Source organism: Thermochaetoides thermophila (assembly GCF_000221225.1).
Source record: "Thermochaetoides thermophila DSM 1495 unplaced genomic scaffold scf7180000011822, whole genome shotgun sequence".
Lineage (NCBI taxonomy): Eukaryota > Fungi > Ascomycota > Sordariomycetes > Sordariales > Chaetomiaceae > Thermochaetoides > Thermochaetoides thermophila.
Window position 1 is genome coordinate 2,744,919 of NW_006383038.1, and position 22,373 is coordinate 2,767,291.

Below are 22,373 nucleotides of genomic sequence, written 5' to 3' on the forward strand. Positions count from 1 at the left end.
TATTATGCTTAGATTGAACTTGTTTCTTGATGTATTTTCTCTAATCCCTCTCAATGCTTTCAATCGCTTCACTTATCCAACTTGGAGCGTGTAGGATCCCAGCAAACAGGAGAGTATTCATCTGTCTCGAGCTCCTTCATCTCCTCTGGTGTCAGCTCAAAGTCATAGACATCCGCATTTTCCTTGATCCTCTCAGAATGAACCGTCTTCGGCAAGGGAACATAGCCTTTCTGCAAGCTCCAACGGATCAACACTTGCGCCTCCGTCTTGCCGTACTTCTCAGCCAACTTCTTGGTCACCGGTTCACCCCAGCGCTTGCCCCTGACCAGAGGACTGTAAGCCTCAACGACGACTCTTTTCTCCTTGCACCACGCAACAATGTCTTCCCGCAAGCACCACGGGTGGATTTCCCACTGACCAACGCTGATAACACCTCCCTTGCCTTTACCGCCCCTCTCTCTTTCTAGCTCGGCTATGTGCTGCTCCAGCTCGCGCAGATGATGCACTCCGTAGTTGCTGATACCAATGCTGCGAACCTTGCCCTCCTCAACGGCCTCAACCAACGCTTTCCAGGCACCCTTGCGGTTCTCTGAGCCGCCGTACGGGGCGTGAATCAGCACCAGGTCGAGGTAGTCTAGGCCGGTCTCGGCTAGGGATTTGTCGATTTGGGCTTTGGCACCCTCGTAGCTGACAGCTTTGACGGGGATCTTGGTGGTGAAGAAGAGTTGGGAGCGAGGAATTGGGGAGGAGCGGATGGCCTCGCCGCAGGGACGCTCGTTGCGGTAGGCTGCGGCGGAGTCGACCTGTTTTCCACCGTTTGAGTAAGTTGCTTGTCGAAGCTAGGTTTGGGGACATACATGGCGATAGCCCGTTTCGAAAGCTTCAGTGACGAGACCTGCTGCGTCCTTAGCTGGCCTGACACCCGTCAGCTAGCTGGTTAAATGTTCAACAAGGTTCATGAGATTTACGTTTGGTAGACCTGTCAAGATATCAGCCTCTAGCCTAGCTTGGCTAACAATAGCAGGCTTCGATGTCAGGTTTTAAGGATCAATCAAGAGTCAATTGAAGCCCTTGAAGTGCAGCCATCACGTATATGGTCTTTGCTTACACCAAAGCCTAGCTGAGGAATGTCATAACCGCTGGCCAGCTTAAGTGTGGTGCTTATGCTAAGTGAAGCCATGCTTGCAACAGTAGCTTGTTTTCTTACAGCACAGACAGCTGGGACAAGTGCAATTGGATGTTGACGGCAAATGCGCAGCATGGATTGCGATGTTCTTTGGTGGAGGTGAACAAGTGGGGGCAATCTCAGGATGAGGGGCAGCTTGGTGTGAATTGTGGGTGTGAATTGCGACATGGCTTGGCTGAGTGCAAGAGGTCGTGTCGGTTGGTGCTCCGTATGGTCAGTGAGAAATGATGTTATGTATATTTTTCTCAGACTTTCTATTAGCTCTAAAATTTGCTCATCTTTTGAAAGCTTACATGTCTACCTGCGGTTTTTTGACAGTTTTCGTTGCAAGACGGCGCATACTGGTTTTTGGTTGTGCAGCCTGCGTGTCCGGTGAAAATTACGCTCAGATAAAGTATACTTTACAGAGGGATTGCCACTAAAATACGAAGATTTACGGAAATTTTCAACCTGAGCTGGGATTCTGTGTCAGTATCAGAGCTGGGAGTTGGTGCGATCGCTGACAGCCAAGCAACCAACCAGCAGCCCCTCGGCTCAACAGTGATGACCCAGTGTAAACAGTGTGGATGCATGAAGCACATCTCATGAAGGATTTCAACATCCCTGTCAGCAAAGAAACGCGTCCCAGGTCCTACGCGCAGTCACGTGTGAACGTGGGGGGTTCATGTACTGACACGGCTGTGCTGCGCCACAGGAATCAGTATTATCCGCTTGACCGACCTGCAGACTGGAACAACCTTAACGAAATACCCCTTTTCATATGGTATTCTGACATCACGAATATTGACGTGTCGATCGGCATTTTCGAAAATCAAGGTAAAATGGTCAGCGTGTCAGGAGTGCAGGTCCACGTGTTGAGGCTCACCATTGCGGTGGCCTTAATTCTCATTATCTTCCTTTTCTTCGACCCAATTGGCTTTGCTTCAGAGTCGTTGACAAACTTTATGACCCCTGGATCGACTCATGTTGTTACTCACCTGGTCCTGTTTCACTTCAGCAAGTCCGCCGACCCTGCTGCGGTTCGCCAGGTCTGTTCATGAGGTCATTCGATCGGTCTAATTGGGACGACTGCTCATGAATGATAGGCTTGTACGCGTATGCTTGCGCTGAAGGATGAATGTTTGGCGCCCAATTCACAGCATCCCTACATCAAGAGTATCAGCGGAGGCAAGGATATGTCCACTGAGGGTCTTCAGGTATGATTGGACCCCATTTGCCACATGAACCAATTCATTGCAGATCATCTTTTATTGCCCCATGGGTTGTTTACTGACAAGTTCTAGGATGGCTTGACGCATGCCTTTGTCGTCCAGTTCGAGAACCACAACGACAGAGACTACTATGTCCAGCATGACCCCGTCCACAAGGCATTCAAGAAGGAGATTGAGCCAATTATCGAGAAAGTCACTGTTCTGGATTTCATTAACGGCGAATTCTAATGGATTGTATCATGTTAACTGCATGAATTTCATACTGGAAACGAGAAATGAGTTTGGCTGATAGATATGAAGACCACATGCATACTCATCAGCAAGTTAAGGTACATGGATCTCGAGTATCACTCCGAATTCACTCCCAGATACTCTCCAACCCATTCACACCCCTGGGCCTTTCTGCCAGCGTCGTGATTCGGAACCCATGTCTCAGCCCTTCCTGAGGGTTATGCACATCATAGTCACTAATTGCCGTGTGTGCCGTCACCCTATTATCCCACAGCACCACTGTGCCCTCCTCCCACTTTACCCTAACCTGAAAGTCCTGTCCCTTAGTGATATGATCAAACAACAACCTCAGCAGTGCATCACTCTCCTCATCTTTGAGCCCCTCAATCCGCTTCGTAAACCCCGGGTTCACAAACAGCGCCTTCTGTCCCGTCGCAGGGTGAACCCGAACAATGGGATGTAAAGTTGCCACAGGCTCACGACGTACAAACTTGCCATCGCGCCTGGCTTGCTCAGCCTGCGGGAACCCGCTATGCTCAGCCCGCAGGCCCTCGAGCAGCGCACGGATCGGGGATGACAACCGCTGGTAGGCTGCTGTCTGCGACACCCAGGCTGTGTCGCCACCCGTGGGTGGGACGGAAAGCAGCGTCAGGATGGTGATTCCGGGCGGCTGACGCTCATAGGAGACATCGGAGTGGTAACCGGTTGAGGTCAGCCGGTTGCTGCGCCGTTTGCTGCGGTACTCGTTGTCGGGGCCGAGATAAATGTTATGGAGCTCGAGGTGGTCTTTGACGTGGGCACCGACGGGCTGATGGGAATTAGTTATCCTTTGCATTTGGAAGCTTGATCAAGAGGACGTACATGGATGTGTAGTGGGCCAAAGTACCGTCCAAACTCCTTCTGCTTCTCAATGCCGATATCCTTAAAATCCTGCTCGCGGAAGACGACAACACCCCTCTCGGCAATCAGCAAGGCAAGCTCATCCTTTTGCAGATCATTGAGTTGCGACAGCTGCAAACCCCTGATCTCAGTGCCAATCAGAGGTGTGAGCTTGGTCACCTTGAGGTTGGGGTTGTCCTTCGAGAAGAGGTTTGGCTTATCTTTGTTGGCTACCAGGCCACGGTCATTGAACTCGAACGGCTTGAGTGGCGGGAATTTGGTCACTTCGTCATAGACCGGAAGGTATTCTGTGTATTTGTACTGGGATCTGTTAGGTTTCGTACGCCACTGAATATCAGAACAATTTCGGGAGCTAACCTTTTCGTGGAGCTTTTCATCATAGGCAACGGTCAACCGAAGGGGGAGCTCCTCAGTGTTGGTCTTGGTGATGGTGGTAGTTGCCATGGTGATGACTCGAGCTGATATAAGCAGACTTGGGTGCGTTTTCAGGATGATGATCTCTCAACCTGCCCTGAACTTCGGTATACTAAGCCCAGTTTAAATAGACCTTTCTAGTGGGAGGCATGATGAACTTGCACCATAGAAAATTAATACGTAAGTTTGATATTCCCGTCATCGCGTCAGCCACATGTATATGGCGAAGCTAAGAGCCAAAGGTGTTACCGTGGGATTGTGTGCCACCGCAGGGAAACATTGCTGGTGATGGTTTCACCAACCATCGGCGTGCTACGATTCGCACAATCTTGCGAGAACGACGTCATAGCCTCGCAACCAGTCACGCTGCGGCTCTTGCTCAATATTCATTATGTGACCAATTTCTCAACTCTTATCTCCGTCTTGTCAGTTACACAACAGCAGCAGAGTTGGAATTGAACTGATAAAATAGTTGAGATGTTCTTTGCTCGTCATTGTGGCTGTGCTAGTAGATGCAAGCGGCTAGCTCGTTTGAATACTCGAGAATGCTTAGGGTGTCCTGGACCTTGCAGGATTAATAATGGTTGGGATATAGCAGCCGCCGTAAATGGACAAAGAACGAGGTTTAGCTAATGCGAATTTATTTGTAAACTTCTCAAGCGTCGTTTCCGTGACCAGACTGTTTCCATGCATCGAAGGGCCGTCATTGTTTATGCATCCCGAGCGTACTTAGAAAACCTCCTCCAAAAAGCGCCGTATCTTAACATCAAAACTGAAATAGGGGCCATGAAGAAGCTGAACGCTGCTAACACCATGAAGCCCCAGCCATATCCAAGCATTTCAACGAGCGGGACGGTTGTCAGGGGCAAGAAGGTGCCCATCAAGCATCGCGTGACAATAACAGCTGTAATGGCTGAAGCTGAATACACTCCAAAAGCGTCAACAACGTACGCCATGATAGGGATAGTGGCAAGAAGAATAGCAGAGCCCATCAAGGTTGTTGCGAAGAGCAGGACTGCCAGTGGAAGCCTCAGTTCAGTAGACCAGCCGTAGGCTCCCACGCTGAGAGGTAGAAGGAAGCAGCCGATGATGGCCAAAGGGAGCCGGAATTCGGGCCGGCCAACGCCACTGTGGGAGTTTCGTATCCGTACGTAGATGCGGTCCAAGGCGATGTTACAAATGACGACACTAATAGCAGACCCAAGGGCTGGGAAGGTTAGTCAGAGTCATGTTCGCGAGAGGGAAATGAGTTAAGTGACTTACAAAAGACGACGTAGCAGGAGCCAACCATCTCCGGGGGTATCTTATAGACATTGACCAGCATATCCGCCAATGTCGTGTTGTAGACATAGAGAAAAGTGAACACAGTCCCGGCTAGGAGACTCATGGCCATTAGTACACCACTCCCCGAGAGGACGATCATGGGTCTGAGAATGGCTTCGCCAAGCTTCCTTAGCTGAGATGAGGTCACTGAAGCCTCATCATCTCCATGATAAGGCGTCTTGAACCTCAAGCTTTTTGATGCCTCTGGTCCAGCCAGACGCTTATGCTCCATCGCCAATCTCTCCGCTCTCCTTCTCAGGATAACCACCCTGTACGTCTCCCTAAAGAACGTAAGGAACAACCCTTCACACGCTGCTGCAAACGAAGCATTTCCCCATAACACAGCCCTCCATCCCCATCTGTTCGCGACTGCACTCCCGAACATCGGCCCACACGCTCCTCCAATTAACGGGGCCAGAAAACCAGGCTGAGCGCCCCGCCACGCTGCTCTCTCACAAAAATATCCCCCACAATCTCCGGCGCCAACACGTTACTTGCGACCGCCAGCCTGGTCAGCATGCGCGCGGCAATGAACTGCTCGACGGAGGTCGCTGTGGCGGCCAGCGCGATGGCGGTGATGAAAATCACGTTGGCAGTGTTGATCACACGGTACCGGCCGACCATCTCAGATAAGGGGGCGATGACTAAGGGGCCGGCGGCTTCTCCTAGCTCCCAAATGGTTACTAGCAAGACGGAGGAGGATGACGCCGGGTTGGGAGAGTGGGAGAGCTCTGAGACGATGGCGCTTGCCAGGGGGACGGGTGACATGCATGTGAATGTACTGTTCCCAGGGATGGTTGTTAGCCTTGAAAAATTTGAATCTAATGTGCGACAGGGTCAGACTTACACGGTGAAGGCCATCATGGCCAACATGCCGACAATGGTCCATTTGAAGGAGGTGGCCCAGTCCAGGGGGTTATCGGGGTCGCCCAAAGGGTCAAAGTCGACGACAATAGCATCAGTCGGCGGTGTTAGGCCTGAGCTCGTAAAGTCAACGACGCCATATTGGAGGGATCGTTCAGTGATTCTGTTCATCTCAGAGCTTCTCCGAAGCAGCGGCTGCTCTTCGTCTCTGCTAGATGTTGAGATGCTCATCTTCTCCGTACTCACTGTCTTGTCTCTTGCCACACCGTCTATGCTCTACGACATACAGCACCGACTGTTTGTGTAATGTTCAAGGGCAACGAAAATTCATGTCCTTCTTATCAATATTCTCTCTGCTTGTCACAAAGACTCATCCTTGGGAGCTCCCCGATGCCGGTCCAGCTTGCATGTTTCAGAAACAAGGGTTCACAGGAAGGACGTTCGATGGTATGGCAAACGGTTATAACTTCGATTGGGGGATGGAGCAGTAGCACTAGCTAAATACAGAACACCATGCACCACATGCTGCCGCTGCCTTGCTGTCTATCGAAAATCGACGAAACTTGGCAGGGTCGATAGAGACAACAAGCTGTATTACAAGCATGCAGCGTCACAGCGATGAGCACGGAAGAGCAAGGAAGATCGAACGTTCCAGCGCGTACGTGCCCTGAGCAATGTTGGAAGGGTCTTCCCTGCTCGCTCGACATTGCGCATCTGGGGTCAGATGATGAAACCTGGCTCACGATGTATCAGATAAGCATTTTGGATCGACATTAGGTGGCTATCGAGTGGTGATCTGGACAAGTTTATGGTGGCCTGGTATGACTCCTGCCCGTCCCAAGTTACCTCCTCTCAGATCAATCAGGGACAACGTGAAGTTTAGTCTTTGGACAAACTCCAAGCCCATGGGGCTATCACCACATGAATAACTTGGGGAGACCTGATGGGGTATGACATAAAAAGCATGCGTGAAGATGCAGTTCTGAAGACATATCGTGGTTGAGAAATGGAAACCTGTGCCAGTTGCAAACATGGGGTTGGTCGAGCTTTCAGATTCACTGGAATCAAATAAGTGGCAGAGAAACAAAGAAACACAGGAGGGATTTGGCCTCCATCAATAAAATCTCCTGGTTTTCTTTTGGCTGCTGGTCATCCAACAAGGATACACAGGGGTTGAATGGGAAATCTGATATCTTGCTGGCGGTATTCATACGGTGCAGCCTGATGTGAGAAACCATGCCAAGTTGACATCTTTAGCGACAGCATGCCACGCATTTGACAGAGATTCACAGAGGAAAAGAGTTGGCTGGGATGGAAGAACGCGGGGACTCGAAGTTTCGCCTCGGGACAGTCACGTGCCTTTGGTGAGAGAGAAGGCACCCTGCTTCTGCCCCTCACCAGACCTTGCCCGGCTGATGTGACCCCGCATGACCACAGCTTGTGATCGAAGAACGCTTCAGTTGAATCCACTCCGCATTTGATTTTATGTGAAGCAAAGATCTGTCTTATGGATTTGGCGCCTGGGATGAAGTGTTTCAAATTTTTGACCCTACTTATTCCTCCAATGTTTTCAGCATCTGGCAGCACAGGCTCGGTATCCTGTGGTCACTTCATGACTTGCTGAGAGCTAATCTCGTACATCTATGCTGCCCAGCCTGTTGTACCGTATCTTAGCGGGGTGACGTCAAGCAAGGAACTCTTGCATGATTGGAGCACCGGAGCTTGGTTCTGAGAGCTGTGGCCCGTCAAACTGCAAGGTTGGCATACATCCGTGGAAACGTGCTTGGAAAAAGGGTTTTGAAAATTCAAGAGCATCAGGTGCGTAACCCTAACCCGGAGGGGTAAGTGGCACAAAGGCGGATGCAGGATCCGACGTGCAGGTCCTGGCCGGGAGCTTCCGCGCGGCAAGGCCAATCGGGTCATTTAGGCGGCGGTGATGTCAACCAAATCGAAACCCACAGGAATCGATTTTCAGCCTGCCACGGCAAGCGCGCTAGTCGTCGGCGATTTTGCGGCTGGAGGGATGGGATTTCCAAATTTTCAGCATCTTAGGCGTATCTTACGGTAACTTACAGACGATAAGACGTTGCCAGTTCCGTAATTTTCCGACAGGGCTTTGAAGTTAACCGAAATCGAAGCGTCACGGGGTTTGGGCGCCGGAGCTGGGTACGGTGTTGCCGCGCCAGGGACTCGTCAGCGGCGGCAGCGCCGCATGGAGCAAGCCCCACTGAAAAATGCCCCCAGGCTCTGTGACTGGTAGGCCCGCCAATCAAGCTTCAGGGCCAAGCAGAGTCCAGACCGTCCACCCGACCGTTCGATGAGCAAGGAAGGGACAAAAGCTTTGACATCCATCAAGGTTCATCTTTTGAAGTTTTAAAGGGGGGATTGTCACTCAAAGACACGTCGTACAGCTGTACTGTAGTGTTGACAATTGAATTTGCTTGCATCAACAGCACCAGCGTGTTTCATTGAGATTCAGACTTTCTGTAAGCTCGCGAAATCGCGTCATCGACTCGGTCCGTTCTTCCATACCATTATAGTACCTCGTAAATTTTAAGAGATCATCCGTCTCACCGCCCCCCCCCCGCCCAAAAAAAATCGTCATCTTTGCTGTCATCACCGCCCACGATACGCCATACGTTTTGGATTGGACACGGTTAAACGCACAATGAACCGCCCATCGCGTACCGACGACGATCTGGAGCATCCAACATGGAACCAGAACCCACCGTTCCTGGCTGCCGACCTGACAACTCGCCAGGATCTTAATGGTATCGCCAATGCCCGTGAGCAGCGTAATCGCCGCTGTAATGCCCTTCCTGCTGACGCCTATGGATTCAATAAAAATGGAAAACACATGGGCCATGTCGGCATGAGAGAAATCGAACCCGGGGCCCGTTGGCGCTCCTTCCTAGCAATGAGCGGCTGGTCTATCCGTATGTACTGTGTAGTATTCTGTGTCTTATTAAACAACAGCCAATGTCTCTGGGCAGTATACTTACCTTCTTTTATAGAGCCGCTCATTGCGCCCAAGACAGTGCTTGGTGGTGAAGGCCAGGCCTGTCGCTTCTCATTCCAAATCCGGCCCCCTTCGGGCTGGTTTGGTTGGATCACGTCGGTCCTCTTGACCTCGGCGTTGGTCAATGTGGTAGGGGCTTATTTCCCGACCTTGTTCAAGCTGTCTGCCGGTGCCGTCAAGCCGGCCATCTTGAGCCCTGACAAAGGTATCCAGGTCCCGTTTCAATCGTTCTACCGCGATGGGCGCTAAACTGTTCGCAGTCGGCTCTCCCGTTCGCCTTTTATCCAAACGTCAGGATGCTTGTGCTGGAGCGACTGCCGCCCCTCATGAGTACAACACTCCCCTCCATGTGGGCGCCTTGTTCATCATCATGGGTGTTTCGAGCTTAGCTTGTGGTGTGCCCTTGATGGCCCTCAAGTTCCCTTTTCTTCGAATCCCCGAGACCTTTTTCTTCGGCGTCCGCCATTTTGGTACCGGAGTCCTCCTCGCCACAGCTTTCGTCCACCTACTGCCCACTGCGTTCTCGTCCCTTGGCAACCCGTGCTTGTCCAGCTTTTGGACTACCGATTATCCTGCCATGCCTGGTGCCATCGCCCTTGTCGGTATCTTCTTTGTCTCCGTCATCGAGATGGTATTCAGCCCCGCTCGGAACTACATCCCGCGGTTTGGCCAGACGGAGGAAAAACCAAAAGAGCCGGAGAAGACTGTCACTTCCCTCAATGCTCTCACCCAAGTCGGGACATCCACGGATCCGGCTGTCAGGGGTGCCCTTAGCGGCATTGGCGGTCACTGCGGACATACCGCGGGTGTTGTGGCGGCAATTACACGTCCCTCAGGTGCTCATCGTCATAGTATCGAACCTGCTACTCCGCTCCAACGGGCTCCTTCAGTCGAAAAGACGGTTCCGATGGTGCACGGTCAGTTGGAATCACAGGACGCAGGCCCCTTGACCCCAGAGCAGCAACACAAGAAGAGTATCTTACAATGCATGCTGCTTGAGGTGGGTATTCTGTTCCACAGTGTGTTCATAGGCATGGCCCTAAGCGTGGCTGTTGGGTCCAACTTTGCCGTGCTGCTGATTGCAATCGCCTTCCACCGTAAGTTCTTGTCGCCATCGTTGACCGCTGGTCAATACTGACATGCATCGCCGTCTAGAAACTTTCGAAGGGCTTGCCCTCGGAGCCCGCATTGCTTCCATCACTTGGCCAAAGAAGACTCTTCAACCGTGGTTGATGGTTCTTGCCTACGGTTGCACGTACGTCTCCCCGATCTCCCCGATCTCCATTCTGCCTTAGGTTCCACTGAACACTAACACCTCATCAGTACCCCCATCGGTCAGGCCATCGGCCTTGCCACGCACACTCTCTACAGCCCGGATTCGGAATTCGGTCTGATCCTGGTCGGCACCATGAACGCCATCTCTTCTGGTTTACTGGTTTTTGCCGCGCTGATCGAGCTGCTGGCCGAGGACTTTTTGAGCGACGCCAGCTGGGCCATTCTGCGCGGTCGCAGGAGGGTGTTTGCCTGCTTGCTCGTGTTTCTCGGCGCTGTTTGCATGAGCCTTGTCGGGGCGTGGGCTTAGGTGGCCCGTTCCGTGACGCCAAGTGGGGTGCGCGTTAGTAGGGCTGTCATGAGCGTTGCACACCGCGATCTGACACCCAGAAGGATCTCGGTCCTCGTTCAAATCGTGTTAACTACCATTATGGTACTGTAGATGATACTTGCACAGCTTTCCGGGCTTTTCGTTCCTCTGACATCGCTGTTGGTCGTCTTGGATAGTCAATACTGATGACATCAACACCGCTTTCCGGCTGATTGGCATATCTCCATGCCGCAGCGTTGAACGGTTCTGTGGTTTGTCAACTACTCTGCCCGCTTTGGCCAACCAACCCGCTTGCGCCACGCCGGCGCATTTAGCCCAAATTTCCGACCCCTGAAGGGCGATGAAAAGGCAACGTTGAACATGTTCCATGCAGCTTATACGTAAACCAACGGCACATTACCTCCTTACTGCTCGTCGGCCGGATGCTTATGGGAGCGATCGCGATTTGCCGCCACATGTATATGTTCTCGGCATCTTGTGTGTATGATACCTTGATACCTGATACTATTACTTAAAACTTCCAGCGTCCTTCCTCAGGCCGATTACCACAGGTCGTCGTTGGCAAGACGCTGGCTGGACAACATGACTGGCAGCCTTCCGATGTCCCCTGACGAGGCGCTGGCCAAGCACAGGCCGGCGAATGCTCCACCATATCCATGATGGCCGACAACTCCTTCCGTGAAACCATGGCTGTCGTCTTTCTCGCGTTCACGATCTATGCAAGCTGGTACAGTCGCACTTACAAACGAGACAATCCAGTAGGACGAAACGTATGCAGTGGTGGGTTTGGAGGAGTCGTTGTGAGTACTTCCAACTCTCTACTTGAGTCTGCTCTCTGGGCAAACAGACCTCCTGCTTTGCGGCTTGCTCTTGGATTGTTTATCAATGTCTATGTCACAACTTTTGCAGGCCCTAAAAAGTATACTACCTGTGGCGCAGTTGTCATGGTCTTGGTCGACTTGGTCACTGGCGACTTGCCTTCATGGGCTGTTTTCCTTGGCGAGTACTTTTCTGTCGATGACTGGTCCTGGAATGTGAAAATGGTCGAATTATTACTAGATCGTCACTCTCTGCACGATAATTCCTCTAGCCTGAGCTCCTGTCCATCGCTATCACTGCATGCTGTTGTCCATCCTCAGAGGGTGAATTTCTCACTCTTCGCTTATAACAGGTCCTTCCAGCCCCTCGCATGATTCATGGCATGTCGAGGAAGATGTTGTTGTAACGAAAGCTTCGGAGCCCTTCTTGCCCTTACATACCTTAGGATGGAGTTGTTGAATCAGATGACCTGTGGATGATACGGCATTGTAAGATATAAAGTCCTGAAAGGCTAATGGTACCGATTTTGAAGTCGCATCCGGTCTGGGGAAGCAGTGGTCTCTCGGAGTCATTTAAACCATGCCTTATGCACTGCAACACACGTCTCTTGCTGACCGCTGCCGTTGTTACCATTTCTTAAGACGATAAGACTCGGAGGGTCACTTGAAGCCAAACTGCTTTGCCTGATGCCAAGTGAGTGGAGGGTTGGCGGTAGCACTGGGGGCGGAGCCCTGTGCCAAAAGATTGATCCCCCGAATCCCTCGATTCTGCTGCGCCACAGGTGTTTGCCAACACGGGATTGCCAAGCCGCGCGTGCAGCACGAGGCAGCCACGCTATCGATTAATCATAACCCTCATTGGTCCAGACTTGACTGATCGCAGCGGCCGCTTGATGTTCTCAGGCTTATCAAGAAGCAAACAGCCCCCGACTTCGCGAGCCTCGGGCTGTTCGGCTGCTCTTTAGTTCTTTATTATGTCGATACCAGTTCAGGGTCGTGCTTTAGACATTGCAGTGGTCTGAGCAGTTTGAGGACAACATGAGTTGGATTGATGAGCGTAGGCCGTTAGGAGCAAGACTCTGGCTTAGGCCATCTCAGGCCCCATCACCATTCGATGATTCCGAAGATAACCTCCTGCCATACCCTCGCTGGCTCACCGTTTGCTTTCGAACTACAATGGCCGCCATCATGTTCTGTGGCTCAGTCTACATCTTGTGGTGGAATATAGAAGTTCATAAGATAAACGTTGGGGGTGACACTGGCCCTCTTGGGGTACTTAGCGTGAGTCTCCCCAACAAGATACAATTTCGAGTCAAAAGCAGGTAGCTCTGACACATTTTCAAGGTCTTCTGCGGTACTGTTGTGAATGCCTACATTGCTGTTACAGCATTTCTCAGAAAGTACAACCTCTCACACATCAAGTTTGCGCTTCTGGCAGACTTTGCTGTCGCTAGCTGCATCCTTGGAGCCTACCTGCACACCTTCATTAATAAAGAGCCTTCGTGGATTAAGTGGAGTTACATAGGCTGGAAGTGGCAAAGGCGTTGGAAAGCTGCCGAGGTCATGCTCTTGGTGCCCTGGTATGCTCCCACAAATGCTTTCTTTCGAAGAGTCTCTAACTATTTTTTGGCATATAGTTCCCTGCTTTATGCTGCTGTCGTGATGGCTTTCGTGGGCTTTCGCATCACCAGGGGGAAGAGAGAAGACCGACGCAAGGCCCTCCATCGTAACAACAACGGCAACAATAACGACATTCCAATGACCACAATCCAGTCCAATGAGCCTGAGGCTGAGGTTGACCCCGAGATTATAGATGACCCGCCACCCCCCTATGCTGCTGATCCCCCTCCTTATTCGGAAGCACCTCGTCAGACATGAAATAGCATCTAAATAATGGATTCTAATGAGCAGTAGACACGTTAATGATAGTGATCTTGATTTAAAGTCCGGCTTCATGTACAGATCTGTGTACCCATTGTACATGACATTGCTATGTAGATGCTTACTTTACACGATCCATCCTCTATCCTCCACTGACGGGTTTACTCTTCTCCCAGCCCTCATCCCTCAGCCCAGGCAGTGACACAATGAGCTTCCAGCTCCCATCCTATTCCCAATACCCAATCTTTCCGTCGGCCCCCTCAGTCATCATATGTATTTCCCCCAAAAGCTCCCCTGAACGTGGGCCCATACCCTCTTGACCTCCGCGCCCGTAATTTCAACCAACCCCCACTTCCCTTGAACTCCCTCCTCTGGTGGCCTCAGCTGGGTGTCATCGTTCCTCCTTTCCCAATGCTGCACTGTCCCGTTTTCATCAGCCACTAACAACTGAAAACCACCTGCAGCAGTCTCGTTCACCGTGTCAAAGAAGTCTTTGATCATGACAGGCGGACTGGAAGGGGGGATGTCAGATGCAAAACACTTCTCCTGAAAATCAAGATGCGTCTTTGGGATTGCCCGGGCGCCAGAAAAGTTGCAGTTGACCATCTTCTCGTACAGCTACGGTGTAGAGATGGCCTTTGCGGGTGGATGTTAGGTGTAGAGGTCAAAGCCGATGTTGGATTGGACGAGAAATGGACCGGATTGGGAAATAGATGTGGCAATGCGACGGGTAATGGTCCAGGTTGTTGAGTTGGGGCCTTATTGGACTTCCTAGGAGTCCATAACTGTACTAAGGAGAGGTTTGCGAAGCAGTTTACCTCATTCAGTGTACCATCGGTATGCTTGACCCCCAAGGTTAGATGTAAGTCATCGCTTTGAGTCAGACCAGGGATGCCATCGATATCTTGATCGTTGATTATTGACAAGTGGGATTATCTCTTCTTTGACTGATGGAATTTCACATCTTCACTGACACCAACTGCATGGAAGTCCCTGTTTAAGGAGGTTCCAATGATGACTGGGCGCCCAACAAGTCTGGCCTTAACGCCCCCTATAACCGAGATCTTGCTCCATTTCTTCAAGTCGCCGTCTCGTTATATGTGAATAAACCTTCCGATTTCCGAGTTCCCGATAGAAGTCCAAATTTTCGTTGAGTCCTGCCATTACCTGACTGCACCATGCTTCCACTTTGATGGCGCTTCCGTGTCCATGGGTTCGGATTGACGTTAGTAAGACCGTACTTCGCCCAAAAGTCTTTGAAAGCTTCATTGTAGCTGGGGTCTCGATTGTAATACCCGGATCGCCCCTGAACTAGGAGCACAGACCGACTCACCCAAAGTAAACAAACCTCTGAGTTCCCCACCCTGAACCCCAGGAGTTTTTCATGATCCAAACCTCCTTTTTAACATCATAGCCAACAATTAGTGCCAAGTGGTGGCCTGTTAACTCAGACATTCCATAATGTTGATAAACAGTCTCTGGATACTCAGGCTTCCATCTATAAAAGTCTCTATTCAAAATATAACTCGCTGCCAACGGTCTATACTGATCCAACCACTGCTTCTGATCATCTATTATGCTGGACATGTTCGCCTTAATGACCAGCTCACTGCTGATTCTGTCTGGGTAAGTCACTGGCCTTATGATGATATTCGTCAAAACCATCAACCAGGGACAGTTGGGGTCGCGATGCTCTAACCGTACCTACCTCGGTTCCACACTCCCTCCTGAATGAGGTTAACTGTGATGTCTTGTTGCTACAAGGTTACCCTTCAACACCAGAAGCTCAACCACTCTCAGGCAATGGAACTATTGAGGCGTTGTCTGTATGCGGTTGAGTTAGCTATTACTCAAAAAGAAAATACTCTTTTACTGCTTCCTTAGCTCAGGAGCTTGCTCATGCTGCTCACAAGGTTGACTGGCACTCTGTCGTTGAACTTCACAGGCGACTCATCAACCAGATGCAGGCTTGGACATTAGGCATCTGTTTCGCCGATGATGCATATTCACTTGTTCCCGTTGTTCAGAATACTGGACTTCCCCCTTTTGAAACCACCTCGTCAACATGCCCCAATCTACTCCCTTCTCTCGAAGAAGCAGAAGACGATCGTGATGACGCCGATGTCCTTACCTTAAACACATGTGGAACACTCCCTCATCTTTCTCAATGCCCCCTCTTCTCCACTGACAGGGTTGCAAGATGGGACATATGTTCTTGTGACTTGACGTTTACGAAAAGAGAATCTCGACGTCGAGATGTGGAGAAACTGCCTACGCCAAGCACCCGAGGGGGCTAAAAGCATCCAGATCTCAGCATTATACCAAAGCTTCTCTCCAGTCCTTCTACTCGAACTACCCCTTGTCGTTTGGGATCTGCTCCCACCTTCTCCAGCATCTCTTTTGTTGCTCACACCATGGAGAGGAATCACATTGCAGACTTCCTTCGAGCACTAAGGCTTGACACAGGAACAACCTTTGACAAACCTGACTTTGATCCCAAGAAGACTGTAATGACACAAACGCAGCCAATCAGCGGAAGACAGGTATCCTTGCCCCGAGGGGCAGAGAAAACAGTCTCTGTGGCCCAAGCTTTATGATACTGACAGAACTGCTTTCTGTTCCATGGAAGATGAACCCTGCTGCATGGCTCTTGCCGAGATGTATCACGGCGATACTCTTACTACCGTTGAAAAGTTCTTCGCACCTTTGTGCCTAATGACAGTCCTTCCACGAGATACTTCTGGGATGACATCGAAGAGTTTGTGTCACAGCCTCTCTAGGCGCTCTGTCCAACGGACAGACGCATCCTCTTGGGATGTGCTTGTTTGCATGAAGCTCAAATATCGTGCATGATCAGTGGTCTCGATAACCTTTTTTGGACTGGCTATGGCTTCGATGCCTACCATGACGGAGGAGAAAGCCATCTTGACATTTAATCTTACCAGTCCACCAAGGGCGGCTTCGTCATGGACCCCTTAACCTGCGGCAAGACTGCATGTAATGCATTAACCTGGACAGCAAGGGAATGCTTCTTGCAGGCTTTGGAGGGATGCATGGAAGAAGTGACAGAAGAGTAGAAGAGAACAGGCAAGAACTTGCTTAAGGGCATGAAGATCCATGTAGGTGCGAAATCTTGCCACTGCTTAGGCCATTGAGATTGTGTTAGGCTTGTGGCTCTCAAACTTTGAGCGCACAGGTACAATGTTATCAGTTTCGTAATCTTTGGGAGATATCAGAAGAAGTTCCCTAGGTGCTTTTAGACACAATATTAGTCTGGTAAAGCTTTCAGGAGACCTGTCTTCCCTAGTTCGATCTCGATGAACCTCATGTTACCGACGCATTCAACCTTCCACCCAACACAGCTGCCATGTCAACGCATCAAAGGCCATATGCGTGAACTCAAGTCCCTCCACACTTCAATTTACCGAAAGGCACTAACTTTGAGCATATCGACTCTGCCAGTCAGTGTTCCCTGTTCTCTCCTGTCTCATGGTTGTCGAAACTGCTAATAACCCCCTAAGTTCCTATTATTGATTGCTCAAGTCAAACCAAAGACAAACGAACCCAGCCCGTCTCGTCTTTCACAGACCATAAATACCATCGCTACAGCAGCTCTGGCGTTCTTTCCCTTTGCCTTGACCGCTCTTCTCTTCCAAACACCCTTCATTATCCATATTCCTTCCACCGCTACAAGTTGCATGCTTGCCTCCTCGGTGCTTGTTTGTCTAGCCGCTACGCTATTTTTCACTGCAACACACTGGTCAGTCATAGCACCCAAAGTGAAGAGATGGGTAACTGGTGCCTTAGGTGTGATGGGTACTGTCGCTGGTTTGGGTTACCGTCACAGGGGCTGAGTACTCGTCAATAGATTGCGCAAAGGTAGCCACAATGTAAAGAGCACTGCTGGATATGAAACTCTAGAGGAAGCTAATACCAAGAGTAAGCAGGACAGTAGGAGAGAGCGCCCAGAGGTGACTACGAAGTGGAAGTGGAGAAGGGTTTTCGGTTCGCCGAGGCTGTGGTCAATGGGAACGAGACATTGCTGTCTACGGGAGGGCGAACGTAGACGCAGGTACACTGTGTAGGACTCCTCGGATGAAAATGACAGAGCTCTACCTTTTTTGAATATACGCCCAGTAAAACGGGGACTGAAAGTCCAAAGAGGGAGTGGCAGAAGGAGAGATTGTAAAGCGAGAAGGGTTGCATGAAACCGAGAGCATTTGTGAAGACCTGATAAGTAAAATATGAAGTAATGTTCATCTACGACTGAAAACGTAGGCAATCATACCAAGATCTTCACCATGAAAGGACGTACATACAAGTAGCTGCCTGTGAGCCTGTGAGCCTGAGAGTCCCTGTACCCTTGACACAGGATTAAGGTTCTGAGCCTTATATTTTTCAAGAAGCTTCTTGCAACCCAGTTGTCCATGGGAATAGCAGTTTGTATAAATTGTTATATTATTCGTTGTTTGATAGAATGTCTATCACCGTTTATCTGTTTACTGGGCGGTTATCCTGACTTTTCACTACATATCCTATGTTCAACCACCATATCCCCGGTATTAATATGCACCAGAAAGGACCTTAAACTGGGCCATATCGTCTGATAAAGGACAGTTTGTCGTACAGAGGCTCAAGTTCTTTGAAGGCAAGATAGAGAGCCCTGTGCATCCTGTCTTCAAACCACGGCACTTCTATCCATACCCCATTCTTTAGCCAGACTGACTGCAAGACACACAGCCAGCGATGGATTTCCTGGACAAGCTCCTCAAAATCGCCCTGTTCTCCTTCTTCCGTGACAGTAATTCCCTTTCCCATAGTAGAGAAAAGGTGGATAACACCAATCACAAACTCGGCAGCACAGTCATCCTGCAATGTAGGGTAAATGTTGTCTGGATCATAACAAAATTGCCTGTCCCAACCCCAGGACGCCTGCTGATATTTGAGGGCTAGTCTGACGCGCAGCTTTACTTGGGCCAATTGTGGGTCGAGAACATGGGTATTGTCTTGTAAAAAGTCCTGCACGTAAAGGAAGAAGAGGGCTATGACTTGGAAGACGAAGCGAGGGCAGAGGTGAGCGATTTTGAGATGCCGGATCAGGAAGTGTATATGAAGACGAAGATCATCGGAATATGTCACATCCAGGAGGGCAAGCAGCATAGTGGTGGGATATTTGCTTTAAGTCTGCCGTTCGTTTGCGATTGGGAATGACAGGTATCCAGTGTTGTCAGAGAAAAATGTTGGTCAATCAAGTGCAGGAGAAAACCGAATGAGCATCTCATCAGGATACTTCTATCCATTTAACTGCAGAATTTGAGGAGACAATTCCATTATTGATTTTTCACAGAACATTCTCGTTGGCTCTTTATTCTCAGCGCATCTTGCATGAGGCCATCATTGTCGCACTGTGCACACTTCATAACAAAGGAAACAAATCAATAGAAGCACGCATGTGCTGCAGCAGACAAAGATTATCCAATGTATGTCCGATACAGTTTAACTAGAAGACATCTGGCTCGATTTCTCAGGGCCATTTACAATGATACTGAAGCATTAAAAGCAATTGGGTTAATTTAAATACGTACAATTGATGGGAAGAATTACATACAAAATAGGATACCCTACAGGTGAAGCCTGCTGAATGCAAGAAAAATATTGCATTTCGTGAGCAATTTTAGAAATCTCTATGCATGACTTGAAGTTGACTGAACGCATTCGATCGACAGCCTTATTCGTGATATCCACTGTTCCTCCCAGATTCTTCTAACATACAGACTGTTACTACTCCCCCACAACAAACTTTGTACAGTCATCTTGAGCACCTCTTTGTGCAACAGGCATGACCACAGGCTGGTGATTACGAGCTGCGATCATCGTGCAGATACGGTAGACGCCAGCCGGCAAACCTCCTGTGACCTCTGTGCTTAACCCGCCTTTGCCATCACCAGAATCGTCGATGCCCTTGAAGAAGGCAAACTTTGTGGGATCAGGCGGCTCCAGGGTTCTGAGGGTACCAATCTCCTGGATAGTGACGTGGCAATGCCCAATGATGTTGCCATTCTCGTCGAGATCTTGTGGAGCTGTGTAATAGCTGCTGCTAGGGTTTACGAGGTAACCAGCACGCAAGTTGCGTGTCTGGATCCTGATAGTGAAGGTCGTATTAGGGGTAATCTTGTCCCCTGGCTGAGGGTATATGATGATGGATGAGATCATGTTGGTGGTTGCCGGAATCCGACCCATAGGGATGCCATTGCAAGAGCCATTTCTGTTCTGCTGGCCGTTTGTGAGGACTTTGCCAGCACAGAAATTGATGAAGTTAGCCTGGTCACTGTCGTCTGTGTTAGTCTGGACTTGTTCTCTAATTAGATGGCACACACAAAGCTCGGAACACATGACATACGTTTTGGATTCAGACAATCCTTCACGAATCCCAGGAGTTCCTGGCTCAAGTCCACTGTAGTAACTTGCTGTTTGCAAGGCTTCAGGGGCGAGGCAAGTTTTCGCTGGCTGCGGCGGTTTTGGAAGCCACGGCCAATGTTTGAACTGCAAATTTGCTTCAACATTTATGGCTAGGCCATGGACGAGACCGAGACACGAGAGAACAAACGTTGTTGCTCTTATTGGAAGCATCCTGATATTGCTGTGATTGTCACAAATGCTAGATGCAAGCCATGCCACTTGTCTATGCAAACTTGAAATCTCCCGGGACCATTCTGCTGCACAACGGCAGGGGACTTCCCGTCCTTTTCAACTTCCCAGATATCACAAACGGCCCGATATTAGCTACGCCCAAGAGCCTGGATCACATTTTGCTATGGTAACCCTTATTGGAGGCGTACGCGGCTAAAATCTACGAGTATTGGCATCAGCAACCAAGTTACATCCCTTTTATTGTTTGGCCAGACACTTGCTTATCTCACTGTGCAGACAGAACTCTCTTGCTTTGGCTCAAAAGGATGCAAGGGGCTGGAGTAATTTAGGGCTTCTTGGCACGTGTTACCACACGGCACGGCAAGAGTTCATCCAACGATTGCAAATCATGAATGCCGATCACAGCTTGGCGTGGCTGGAGGCTAATAACGATCGCCGAAAGGTGATACAGACGCGTCACTTGATCGGATACATAAAACCTTACTACTGTAGACTATGGGAAGCCTAGTGATTATAGTAGATGCATGTCGGGTAGCGTCCTTGACAATAGACTCTAATCTTGAAGGCAAAAGACACTGTCTCTAAAGGTCCATAAGTTCTTGACATGATTTATTAAGAGATCCTGTGAAACTCAGATGCTCCAAGAGTCCAATCTTGGCAATTGAAGCAGTGCACCATCGTTATCATGACATATTGCTCCAAGGTCCTAGAAGTGCTTCACTTCAGAATACAGACTTCCTTGAGTATTGTTCCCACCTTTTACCAATGAATGTGTACTGTAAGCCAGCCATGTTATACAAAGTTGTTGAGTTTCAAAACTTAACAACATTCAACCAAGGCTTGTCTGTACTGAAGTACAAATGTTACTTGTGTTGATCTGTTAATCTGCATACAGGGCCACGCGGAGTCCACACGGCGTGCCATTGGACGAATCAAGTTATCAACCATTTAAGTTAAAAACACTTGAAGATATACTAAAGTATAAGAGAAATTACTCGAATGTCACTCAAGCCTTAATGTTCTCTCATATGTTAACTGCTCATGAAGACCTTTCACTAACAGAATTCACAGCCATGTAAGGTCGTGACGCAGGAAGTGATTCCAAGTCGAAAGGCCATCACCCTATCTCAGTACAATACATGCACTTAGAGGTATTCAATGATATAACCATTCCAGGAAACTTTTGTTAGTACAACAGCCACATCACCACTGACATGCAACGCAGACAAAAGCAGGTAGCCGCTGGCAACTTGTGAGAAACTTTCGATCGATGTTTGCTAACGGCGACTGCATATTAAAAGCTTCAATCTGAAAATACGATGCAACACAAGCTCTGTCAATATATTTTTGTCAGACAAGTTGCAAACATTCAATCGATGACACCAAACAGTCTCCAACACGAACTCCCAAGACCATGCAGTGAGCAATAAATTCTCTTGTGACACCATAGGAGTGATGAGTATATCAAGATGAAGGAGATCCCATACTGAAGCAGATGGCAAGTTAGCAGTATTCTTAACTTTAGCTCAGCTATCATTCGGGTTGAAAGCCTTACTGCAAGCGGACTTGACTGTTCTTCTCACTCATTCGGGTCCATAACGTTGAATAATTATCACAACATGCGACTTAGCACCATATTGACCAGTCTCCTTCTCTTGGGCATTGGGGAGGGGTTGACTCTCCAACGTGATTTCTCCAACACTGATAGCGATGTGAAATACCTTCCAGACTGGATCTTCAAGTCATTTACCAGAGCATGCAACGATGACGACACATTTTGCATCGTAACCTTTCGAATCGACACACAAGTGGAACCAGAGACACCTTGTTCTTACAACGTCAGCGGGCCACAGGCGAGCAAGAAACCAACAAACGAAGTTTCTTGTGGTTCCTACCTCATGAGCTCCAGCTGGAGCAACCAATTTGGGAGTTATCATGGATTCACTACCTGGGCAGTGATTGATTGGAACAAGCAGTTAATTGTTTGGCCGTCGTATTCAGATCAGGAGTTGGAAAATGGCATCGCGGTCACACCGGACAAGAGTTTTGCTCCGCAGAACGTTCAAGTGGACTAGATGCGGACCTGTTGTGTATTCAGCGGTTTGTTTTGTCGCGGCTGGCTTTTAGCTGAATGAAAACGTACAAGCTGAATTCAGGTCAATCTACCAATTTTGGAGGTTGTGCTAGTATCTTGAACTGCGTCTTGTCAACCAACCAATTAGCCACACAAGATGTATGTACCTGGTGCCGACCAGCCACCCCCTCCAGGCCA

General features: G+C 49.5%; 7 protein-coding genes across 7 annotated transcripts; 3 read left to right on the forward strand and 4 right to left on the reverse strand.

The window, feature by feature from the left end:
- Positions 1 to 68: 68 nt before the first annotated feature.
- On the reverse strand, positions 69 to 1,180 carry CTHT_0071880 (aldo-keto reductase-like protein; the record flags this gene model as incomplete). The annotated part of the gene is made up of 4 exons (XM_006697388.1): positions 69 to 803; positions 858 to 915; positions 969 to 979; positions 1,109 to 1,180. 4 exons carry the CDS (start codon positions 1,178 to 1,180, stop codon positions 69 to 71), a joined length of 876 nt encoding a protein of 291 aa, XP_006697451.1.
- Positions 1,181 to 2,007: 827 nt separating this feature from the next.
- Positions 2,008 to 2,625, forward strand: CTHT_0071890 (uncharacterized protein; the record flags this gene model as incomplete). Its single annotated transcript, XM_006697389.1, has 3 exons — positions 2,008 to 2,214; positions 2,272 to 2,382; positions 2,470 to 2,625. The coding sequence occupies 3 exons, from the start codon at positions 2,008 to 2,010 to the stop codon at positions 2,623 to 2,625; spliced, it is 474 nt and encodes a 157-aa protein (XP_006697452.1).
- Positions 2,626 to 2,755: 130 nt separating this feature from the next.
- CTHT_0071900 (dioxygenase-like protein) lies at positions 2,756 to 3,972 on the reverse strand (the record flags this gene model as incomplete). Its single annotated transcript, XM_006697390.1, has 3 exons — positions 2,756 to 3,436; positions 3,490 to 3,828; positions 3,886 to 3,972. 3 exons carry the CDS (start codon positions 3,970 to 3,972, stop codon positions 2,756 to 2,758), a joined length of 1,107 nt encoding a protein of 368 aa, XP_006697453.1.
- Positions 3,973 to 4,671: 699 nt separating this feature from the next.
- On the reverse strand, positions 4,672 to 6,360 carry CTHT_0071910 (uncharacterized protein; the record flags this gene model as incomplete). The annotated part of the gene is made up of 5 exons (XM_006697391.1): positions 4,672 to 4,714; positions 4,894 to 5,149; positions 5,206 to 5,398; positions 5,722 to 6,046; positions 6,113 to 6,360. The coding sequence occupies 5 exons, from the start codon at positions 6,358 to 6,360 to the stop codon at positions 4,672 to 4,674; spliced, it is 1,065 nt and encodes a 354-aa protein (XP_006697454.1).
- Positions 6,361 to 8,797: 2,437 nt separating this feature from the next.
- CTHT_0071920 (uncharacterized protein) lies at positions 8,798 to 10,730 on the forward strand (the record flags this gene model as incomplete). The annotated part of the gene is made up of 5 exons (XM_006697392.1): positions 8,798 to 9,065; positions 9,144 to 9,353; positions 9,409 to 10,245; positions 10,304 to 10,403; positions 10,472 to 10,730. 5 exons carry the CDS (start codon positions 8,798 to 8,800, stop codon positions 10,728 to 10,730), a joined length of 1,674 nt encoding a protein of 557 aa, XP_006697455.1.
- A 2,027-nt stretch (positions 10,731 to 12,757) lies between these two features.
- On the forward strand, positions 12,758 to 13,447 carry CTHT_0071930 (uncharacterized protein; the record flags this gene model as incomplete). Its single annotated transcript, XM_006697393.1, has 3 exons — positions 12,758 to 12,850; positions 12,914 to 13,149; positions 13,207 to 13,447. 3 exons carry the CDS (start codon positions 12,758 to 12,760, stop codon positions 13,445 to 13,447), a joined length of 570 nt encoding a protein of 189 aa, XP_006697456.1.
- A 5,784-nt stretch (positions 13,448 to 19,231) lies between these two features.
- CTHT_0071940 (uncharacterized protein) lies at positions 19,232 to 19,663 on the reverse strand (the record flags this gene model as incomplete). The annotated part of the gene is made up of 1 exon (XM_006697394.1): positions 19,232 to 19,663. One exon carries the CDS (start codon positions 19,661 to 19,663, stop codon positions 19,232 to 19,234), a length of 432 nt encoding a protein of 143 aa, XP_006697457.1.
- Positions 19,664 to 22,373: the final 2,710 nt, after the last annotated feature.